This window comes from Triticum aestivum, chromosome 5D, assembly GCF_018294505.1.
Source record: "Triticum aestivum cultivar Chinese Spring chromosome 5D, IWGSC CS RefSeq v2.1, whole genome shotgun sequence".
Taxonomy (NCBI): domain Eukaryota; kingdom Viridiplantae; phylum Streptophyta; class Magnoliopsida; order Poales; family Poaceae; genus Triticum; species Triticum aestivum.
Genome location: NC_057808.1, coordinates 274,666,295 through 274,676,562, shown reverse-complemented (window position 1 = coordinate 274,676,562; position 10,268 = coordinate 274,666,295). Strand labels below are relative to the sequence as shown.

At 49.5% G+C, this 10,268-nt stretch overlaps 1 protein-coding gene across 1 annotated transcript; it reads right to left on the bottom strand.

The window, feature by feature from the left end:
* Positions 1-5,979: 5,979 nt before the first annotated feature.
* Positions 5,980-9,868, bottom strand: LOC123120866 (protein C2-DOMAIN ABA-RELATED 11). Its single transcript, XM_044540845.1, has 4 exons — positions 9,693-9,868; positions 9,444-9,578; positions 8,310-8,405; positions 5,980-6,450 (listed from the first exon to the last, which is right to left on the bottom strand). Exons 2-4 carry the CDS (start codon positions 9,573-9,575, stop codon positions 6,163-6,165), a joined length of 516 nt encoding a protein of 171 aa, XP_044396780.1. The 5' UTR covers positions 9,576-9,578; positions 9,693-9,868; the 3' UTR covers positions 5,980-6,162.
* Positions 9,869-10,268: the final 400 nt, after the last annotated feature.

Below are 10,268 nucleotides of genomic sequence, written 5' to 3'. Positions count from 1 at the left end.
TTGTGGCACTGCTGCCTTGGTCACATTGGTGTCAAACGCATGAAGAAGCTCCATGCAGATGGACTTTTGGAGTCTCTTGATTACGAATCATTTGACACGTGCGAACCATGCCTCATGGGTAAGATGACCAAGACTCCGTTCTCCGGAACAATGGAGCGAGCAACCAACTTATTGGAAATCATACATACTGATGTGTGCGGTCCAATGAGTGTTGAGGCTCGCGGTGGCTATCGTTATGTTCTCACTCTCACTGATGACTTAAGTAGATATGGGTATGTCTACCTAATGAAACACAAGTCTGAAACCTTTGAAAAGTTCAAAGAATTTCAGAGTGAGGTTGAGAATCAACGTGACAGGAAAATAAAGTTCTTACGATCAGATCGTGGGGGAGAATATTTAAGTCACGAATTTGGTACGCACTTAAGAAAATGTGGAATCGTTTCACAACTCACGCCGCCTGGAACACCTCAGCGAATTGGTGTGTCCGAACGTCGTAATCGCATCCTATTGGATATGGTGCGATCCATGATGTCTCTTACCGATCTACCGCTCTCATTTTGGGGCTATGCTTTAGAGACTGCCGCATTCACTTTAAATGGGGCTCCGTCGAAATCCGTTGAGACGACACTGTATGAATTATGGTTTGGGAAGAAACCTAAGCTGTCGTTTCTAAAAGTTTGGGGATGCGATGCTTATGTCAAGAAACTTCAACCTGAAAAGCTCGAACCCAAGTCGGAAAAATGTGTCTTCATAGGATACCCTAAGGAAACCATTGGGTATACCTTCTACCTCAGATCCGAAGGCAAAATCTTTGTTGCCAAGAACGGGTCCTTTCTGGAGAAAGAGTTTCACTCGAAAGAAGTGAGTGCGAGGAAAGTGGAACTTGATGAGGTGATAGTCACCCCTTCCGAACCGGAAAGTAGCGCAGCGCGGGAAGATGTTCCTGTGGTGCCTACACCGACTGGGGAGGAAGTTAATGATGATGATCATGAAGCTTCGGATCAAGTTACTGCTGAACTTCGTAGGTCCACAAGGACACGTTCCGCACCAGAGTGGTACGGCAACCCTGTCCTGAAAATCATGTTGTTGGACAACGGTGAACCTTCGAACTATGCAGAAGCGATGGCGGGCCCGGATTCCGACAAATGGCTAGAAGCCATGAAATCCGAGATAGGATCCATGTATGAAAACGAAGTATGGACTTTGACTGACTTGCCCGATGATCGGCGAGCCATAGAAAATAAATGGATCTTTAAGAAGAAGACAGACGCGGATGGTAATGTGACCATCTATAAGGCTCGACTTGTCGCTAAGGGTTATCGACAAGTTCAAGGGGTTGACTACGATGAGACTTTCTCACCCGTAGCGAAGCTGAAGTCCGTCCGAATCATGTTAGCAATTGCCGCATTCTATGATTATGAGATATGGCAAATGGACGTCAAAACGGCATTCCTTAACGGTTTTCTTAAGGAAGAATTGTATATGATGCAGCCGGAAGGTTTTGTCGATCCTAAGAATGCTAACAAGGTATGCAAGCTCCAGCGCTCCATCTATGGGCTGGTGCAAGCATCTCGGAGTTGGAACATTCGATTTGATGAGATGATCAAAGCGTTTGGGTTTACACAGACTTATGGAGAAGCCTGTGTTTACAAGAAAGTGAGTGGGAGCTCTGTAGCATTTCTCTTATTATATGTGGATGACATACTATTGATGGGAAATGATATATAATTCTTGGAAAGTATAAAGGCCTACTTGAATAAGTGTTTTTCAATGAAGGACCTTGGAGAAGCTGCTTATATATTAGGCATCAAGATCTATAGAGATAGATCAAGACGCCTCATTGGTCTTTCACAGAGTACGTACCTTGACAAGATATTGAAGAAGTTCAATATGGATCAGTCCAAGAAGGGGTTCTTGCCTGTATTGCAAGGTGTGCAATTGAGCACGGCTCAATGCCCGACCACGGCAGAAGATAGAGAAAAGATGAGTGTCATCCCCTATGCCTCGGCCATAGGGTCTATTATGTATGCCATGCTGTGTACCAGACCTGATGTAAACCTTGCCGTAAGTTTGGTAGGAGGGTACCAAAGTAATCCTGGCATGGAACACTGGACAGCGGTCAAGAATATCCTAAAGTACCTGAAGAGGACTAAGGATATGTTTCTCGTTTATGGAGGTGACGAAGAGCTCGTCGTAAAGGGTTACATCGACGCTAGCTTCGACACAGATCTGGATGACTCGAAGTCACAAACCGGATACGTGTATATTTTGAATGGAGGGGCAGTAAGCTGGTGCAGTTGCAAGCAAAGCGTCGTGACGGGATCTACATGTGAAGCGGAGTACATGGCGGCCTCAGAGGCAGCGCAAGAAGCAATCTGGATGAAGGAGTTCATTACCGACCTAGGGGTGATTCCCAATGCGTCGGGCCCGATGACTCTCTTCTGTGACAACACTGGAGCTATTGCCATTGCCAAGGAGCCCAGGTTTCACAGGAAGACCAAGCATATCAAGCGTCGCTTCAACTCCATTCGTGAAAGTGTTCAAAATGGAGACATAGATATTTGTAAAGTACATACGGACCTGAATGTAGCAGATCCGTTGACTAAACCTCTCCCTAGAGCAAAACATGATCAACACCAACTCTATGGGTGTTCGATTCATCACAATGTAATTAGATTATTGACTCTAGTGCAAGTGGGAGACTGTTAGAAATATGCCCTAGAGGCAATAATAAAATGGTTATTATTATATTTCCTTGTTCATGATAATTGTCTATTGTTCATGCTATAATTGTGTTATCCGGAAATCATAATACATGTGTGAATACATAGACCACAACATGTCCCTAGTAAGCCTCTAGTTGACTAGCTCGTTGATCAATAGATGGTTATGGGTTTCCTGACCATGGACATTGGATGTCATTGATAACGGGATCACATCATTAGGAGAATGATGTGATGGACAAGACCCAATCCTAAGCATAGCACAAAGATCGTGTAGTTCGTTTGCTAGAGCTTTTCCAGTGTCAAGTATCATTTCCTTAGACCATGAGATCGTGCAACTCCCGGATGCCGTAGGAGTGCTTTGGGTGTACCAAACGTCACAACGTAACTGGGTGACTATAAAGGTGCACTACGGGTATCTCCAAAAGTGTCTGTTGAGTTGGCACGGATCGAGACTGGGATTTGTCACTCCGTATGACGGAGAGGTATCTCTGGGCCCACTCGGTAATGCATCATCATAATGAGCTCAATGTGACTAAGGAGTTAGCCACGGGATCATGCATTACGGTACGAGTAAAGTGACTTGCCGGTAACGAGATTGAACAAGGTATTGGGATACCGACGATCGAGTCTCGGGCAAGTAACGCACCGATTGACAAAGGGAATTGTATACGGGATTGATTGAATCCTCGACATCGTGGTTTATCCGATGAGATCATCGTGGAACATGTGGGAGCCAACATGGGTATCCAGATCCCGCTGTTGGTTATTGACCGGAGAGTCGTCTCGGTCATGTCTGCATGTCTCCCAAACACGTAGGGTCTACACACTTAAGGTTCGGTGACGCTAGGGTTGTAGAGATACTAGTATGCGGTAACCCGAAAGTTGTTCAGAGTCCCGGATGAGATCCCGGACGTCACGAGGAGTTCCGGAATGGTCCGGAGGTAAAGAATTATATATAGGAAGTCCAGTTTCGGCCACCGGGAAAGTTTCGGGGGTCACCGGTATTGTACCGGGACCACCGGAAGGGTCCCGGGGGTCCACCGGGTGGGGCCACCTATCCCGGAGGGCCCCATGGGCTGAAGTGGGAGGGGAACCAGCCCCTTGTGGGCTGGTGCGCCCCCTTGGGCCTCCCCTGCGCCTAGGGTTGGAAACCCTAGGGGTGGGGGGGCGCCCCACTTGGCTTGGGGGGCAAGCCACCCCCTTGGCCGCCGCCCCCCCTTGGAGATCAGATCTCCTAGGGCCGGCGCCCCCCCCCCTAGGGGGCCTATATATAGGAGGGGGAGGGAGGGCAGCCGCACCACAGCCCCTGGCGCCTCCCTCTCCCTCCCGTGACACCTCTCCCTCCCGCTTGCGCTTGGCGAAGCCCTGCCGGGATCCCCGCTACTTCCACCACCACGCCGTCGTGCTGCTGGATCTCCATCAACCTCTCCTTTCCCCTTGCTGGATCAAGAAGGAGGAGACGTCGCTGCTCCGTACGTGTGTTGAACGCGGAGGTGCCGTCCGTTCGGCGCTCGGTCATCGGTGATTTGGATCACGACGAGTACGACTCCATCAACCCCGTTCACTTGAACGCTTCCGCTCGCGATCTACAAGGGTATGTAGATGCACTCCTTCCCTCTCGTTGCTAGTAAACTCCATAGATGGATCTTGGTGATGCGTAGAAAATTTTAAATTTCTGCAACGATCCCCAACATGCCTTCCACGGCTTCGGGCACTCACGCCGGAATTGCCCGCGCTCGCCGCGGTTGTAGCAGCGTCCTCGCCACTTCCCTCCGTCGCTTGAAGCCGTGCTTGCTGCTCCGTCGTCGTCGTGGTCGCCGAAGCCGCGCCACCCTGCTGTCGATGCCGCGCCGCCCACTGGGCAGCCGTCATCATGAGCTGTTCGCCCGCGCACTCGCCGCCGGCCTGCACGCGCCGCCTCGTCTGCTCCTCGAAGGCCTTCAGACGCCCGACGGCCTCCTCGAACGCCATCTCCTCCATATTGCAGAACTGCTCGATGCCGGCGACCACTGTGTATAGCTGATCTGACACTGTGTCGAGCAGCTTCTTCACCATGGCGGCCTCGTCCAGTGTGGACCCGAGCTGCACGTACCTCGCTGCCATGTCGTTCACCTTGCATGCGTATGCGTCGAGGTCGTCACCGTACTCCATCCGCGGGCGGTCAAACTCACCTCGGAGAGTCGCGAGCCGCGCCGCCCGCACTCGATCAGCACCGACGAAGCGAACCTTGAGGGAGTCCCATACCTCCTTCGCGGTTGGCTTCGTCGCATCAGCAGGTCCTCCGACAGCGCGCCCAGCATCGCCACCCGCGTCGTCTTCCTCTTGCCAGTGTCGACCGCCGCGCCCTCCGCCGGTGCCATCGCACACCACAGTCCCTGAGCATTAAGGATCGCCTCAACCTTGATGGCCCAGGACGCGTAGTTCGTCGGCATCAATGGTGGAACTTGCAGCGACATCGCGCCGCCGCCACCGTACGGGACGAGTGACATGCCCGCCGGTGCTCACCTCGCAACCGAAGCTCTGATACCAATTGTTGGTGTCTACCCTAGCCCCTAACTCTGTCTCTCTCCGTAGCGCTCTTCTACTCTCTCTGATGCGCTCGAACGACACGAGGAAGAAAGGAGGAACAGGAAGGACACAGGAGACGCAGTGGTGTTTTACCCGGCGCACGAACGCCGCTGCCACAACGGGCAATATTACAAGCAACGACTCGAGACACACCCATTACAACGAGCTCCATAGGGGTCTTATACCCAGGGCCAGTAGTGGGCACGACCCATGCTCCCACCCAGTCCAAGCGCTTGATCCGGCCCGCTCTGGCCGTTCCCACGACGCACGGGGATCGCGCCGAGCCCACAACAGACACGGACACACACACGCCCGCACCCTTGCTCTATCTACGCACGCACACACGCAACTCAGACCTGTCCTGTACACTAGTCGGACACAGGCCAGACTATGCCCAGACTGTGAACTAGTCGGACCATGGCCAGACACACACACGCATACCACGCACCCGACGTGTCCCATGCGCGCACACACACGCACACCCGACGCAGTCGCCGTGGCTTATTGCCAACAGCTCTGCCTCTGGGAATTTCTCAATCAAATCGCTCTATGCTAAGCTAATGAAGGGCATCGCTCTCGAGGTTCAAACAAGTTTGGAAGGCTCGTGTGCCTCCTAAAATTAAGGTGTTGTGGATGGTCATTCGTAAGCGCTTACCGGCTAGTGGGTGCCTTATGCCCTTATCTCTAGAAAAAAAAAAGAGGTCCCGTATCCTCCTTATATCTAAGAAAAAATTGTTCCGTTAAGAACTGCCTGAAAACTTCAGATACATAACAGACAGTAACAGCAGCACACTCACACAGACATGCAACAGCTCCCTACAGTCCTACACCATCGTCATCGCCGTCTGATCTACCTGCGGCAGCTGCGTCACGTGGCGCCGGCGTCGATCCACTTGACGGTCACGAAGAGCTCCCCGGACTCGACGTCGCGCAGCCGCAGCCGGGAGTCGAGCACGATCTCGCCGTCGGCGTAGGTCACGAAGCTGTCGGAGAGCAGGCAGTTGTCGGCGGTCGGCGCCACCTTCCGGAGCCTGGTCTCCCCCGTGGTGAGCTTGAGCGCGCGCCGCAGCTTCGTCGCGGCCGCCACCGGCTGCAGGTCGATGAAGGCGTGGCCCATCTTGTCGTCGTACTTGAACCGGTCCCGGTCGAACACCTCCTGCCAATACCAACGGGATCACGCACGGTTGTTCAGTCGACCAGGCCAAGAAGGTTGTAATGTCAGTTCAAAGTAGCCTTAAGGTTTTGTTAACTCTGATGGTATTTGGTTCACAAGCTAGCAAGAAGTGTCTGAAGAAAAGTTTCGGTAGCTGGGCTGCTGCTGTAGGTGACATTTCTTTGTCAGGCCACTGTCGCTGTCGTTATGCCTGATGATGACGAAGCTCGAAAATGATGTTTTGGGGAAAACTATCTGCTCAGAAAAACAATGCAGAATCACAGATGCCGATGAACTCACGCTGAACGTACTGTCGATCAACATCGGCTGTGCAACTTGTACTGAAAATGGAATGGTTGGTAAAACCTCGGGCTCAACGGTTCAAGATATGTCTCCCAATGATGCTACACATCTCTAGCATACCCAGCACAAGCAAGTCGCCACACGCACACCTCCATTGCAGTAGTGTGAACTAAAATCACGACAATTATTTTGGAACGGAGGGGGTACTAATTACTGGTGGTAATCATTACTAATTTACCAAGGGATTTGCAAGGAGCCACTCCAGTAACCGTATCTAGCTCCAGACACTGACCATCTAGGTCTACTTGAAATCCGTCTCGCAATGCTCCAGAGACCTATCTAGTAGGGATGAAAATGGAGTGGAAACTTTCCGTTTTTCCGGAGGAAAAATGGAAACGGAGAGGAAATATGAAAACGGAAACGGAAATTTGCAAAACGGAAGTGGAAGTGGAATTTTTTATGCGGAAACGGAAACAAAAACGGAACGGTGTTTTCCGGTGGGACAGGCATGGAAACGGAACTTTCCGTTTTCGCGAATATGAAATTTCTGTTTTTACTATAGACCTATGGCTGCTTTGTAGTCCAACCACCAAACAACACACAATTATACAATGAGTAGAATGGATCATTTGAGCCCAACTTCTACTACCACACATGTACTCAGCTTGACCCTATACACAATTGTCCACTACTACTACAATACTACGCTAAGTTGCTAACATAATGATATTATTTTGTAGCCATGTTAACAATTAATTTTGTTTGTGTTTTGTGGGTTTCTCTATGATTCAAGGGTTTTTAGGTTCCGGTCAACGTCCATTTCTGTTTCTGTGTCCGCTTTGTATCCGTTCCGTGTCCGTTTCCGGTAGTATTTGTTTCCGTATTCATTTCCGGTGTTTCTGTATCTGTTTCCGCTTCTGCAAAAATATATGAAAACAAATGTGGTAGCACTCAGTTCCGTCCGTTTCCGCTCCGTTTTCATCCCTACTATCTAGTTGGTTAGAATCCATAAAATGGGAGAGGAATACCCAGCGAGAGGTCTAGACAGGATTGTCTAGTTTAACTTTGTGACATTTGACCAAAATACATGTGGTTCCATCAATTGTACTGGCAAAAAAATGTTCAGCAGCAAAGAAAATACGCCACACGCTCAAACGAGGGTCAAAGGAAAGTCTCAGCTTATAAGGGGAAGAGGCCACAAGAAAAATTAAGGCCACATGCTCTCTATTCTTTGACTGGACCTCCAATTTTCTTTGACACCATACGGGATTAATTTATGGGACTGCATATGCTTGTGGACTATTAGTTGTTAGTAAGCATTGGTCTGTTCACACTTCATGTATGTCTTATACAAGCAATATATGCTAGACTTTTTGTCTTCATGAAGATGCCGACAAACGAGAAAGACTTGCTAATAGAAAAAAGAAACATATATATGATGCTTATTCAGAGCTGAAACATGCTTCCAGGAAGCCGAAGGCATGTCAAACGCAATCATACTAGTCAGGTTCTTTTATTCGAAAAGGAAACCGATGGGCCAAAGAAACATGGCAACTTACAAATTTGATGATCCCTAGAGGTTCCCTGACGGAGAAGACCATCTCTTCGTTCCAAACTGGATTGAGGCAACTGTTGATGACTTTTGTCTTTGCACTCTGCGGGTAAAAAAGTAACGAATAACGAACGGTATTAGAGGTCGACAAAGGACATTGTCCACCCATAAAGAAATGCACACTTGCTTGATAGATTTCACACGTACCAAACCAAATTACTAGGTCAAAGTGAGATATTCTTGTAACATACGTATATAGCACTATTGAGTGGCGACTGAGAGCTCTCAGTTTTTATATATGACCGGCAGCAGTATACATAGATAAGTATAAAACCATTCAATGAGCCTCTTGCAAGTTAAGAACTTTTCTTGTTTGCTGACATCATTGAGTATTCAGTGTCAGCAGTTTAGGGTTTTCTCATCATAATCTCACACTCTTGCTTTTGAACTATACTTTTTCTTAGAAAATTTGAAATGTGGACATGTGGTCAAAACGAATAATAAATTTGGTAAAAAGGAAAAGAGACAGACCCAAGTTGAAGCGAAAACGCTTTGGAGATGAAGGGAATAAACAAGTGAGCATTGGCATTGATAAAGGATGAAGAAAATTCGCTTCAATCAAATTCAAAGGTGCCACCCACGAAGACAGATAAACATGCGTGTGGCGTGAATGTCGTCGTTATTACATGATTAACAAATGCGCGAGTGGATTTGGCAGCGTACGATGTCTGAAAAACCGAAAGTTGAATTGGCTGGTAAAAAAGAAGGGGATTTGAGTCGTAAACCGCATTATTAAGAATAAAACTTTTGACAAAATGTTTCGCTTTAGGCGGGCAGTTGGATTTATTTAAGATTGATAAACACACTTGCCACTCTCTTCACAAGATTCTTTGCTTTTACTTGTATAGATAGTGAAATTATGTGTAAGAATGGTTTAACACAAGGGCGCAGAATTAAGTATAACATGCCGACCGACAGGCCAACCAAAACAATGTTCAACTTCAACGTTGGACCCAAGAGAAAGCACGTGCTTGGACTATCTCATCTGTAAAAGAGGTGAATCGAGCAAACAGAAGGCACTAGAGTCCATGTACTGTTGAGTAGGCGCTCAACTCAAGCAACAGAGTTGGCTGCTACTGACCTTGTCTGCGAGGCGGACGACGACGTAGGGGTCGCTGGAGGTGAAGTCCCTGATGGCGAGGTTGGTCCCCTGCGCCACCACCACCTTGAGCACGCCGGGCCTCGCCCCCCTCCCCTCCGCCTCCTCGCTCATCCTCTGAACGCAAATCAAACCAGTTGGCTTCACATGTGCTACTGAATAATCACAAGAACCGGGGAAGAATCGACCGATTGTTTCCGTTTATGCAGAGAGAGGAAGGGTGAAACCTACCTTGTCTTGCCTTGCCTTGGTTGAAGAGTATGTATGCTTCTGCTGGGCTCTTGCTCCCTCTCCTCTCTTCTGCCTGCGGTGGTGCCCTGCTTGTGCTTGTGCTTGCTGGTGGAGTGGTGAGGGGGCGGGGGGTGGGTGATGCGTTTGTTTGTTTGCTTGCTCGTTCCTGTGGGAGAAGACAGGAAGGGGATTTAAGGCAGAGCTGGCAGTGGAGCCCGCGAGCGAGCGAGCGAGCGGAGTTGTCCGGCGCAGAATGGACGGACGGGGTATGATGAGTAGACTCGGTCGGTCTCCTGTCCGTATCACGGGCCCGAACCGGACGTGCGTGGTGGGCGGGCTCGCTCCTCCTCCGGTCCTTGTGTTTGTTGCCCACGCCCAGCAGCTCCTGCCAGCGGTCAAATCCCGGACCCAGTCAGTGGGGAGCAATGGATGGCGTCCACACGCTCTCGGCTCGGCTGGCTCTACAGCCCAGTCAGTCTTCAAGCTCCTGCTGCGTTGCTAGCGCGACCAGACCATCTTTGTTTTGTATACGTACGCCATCTCATCCAACTCAGTCACATGTACTTAAAGAAGAAA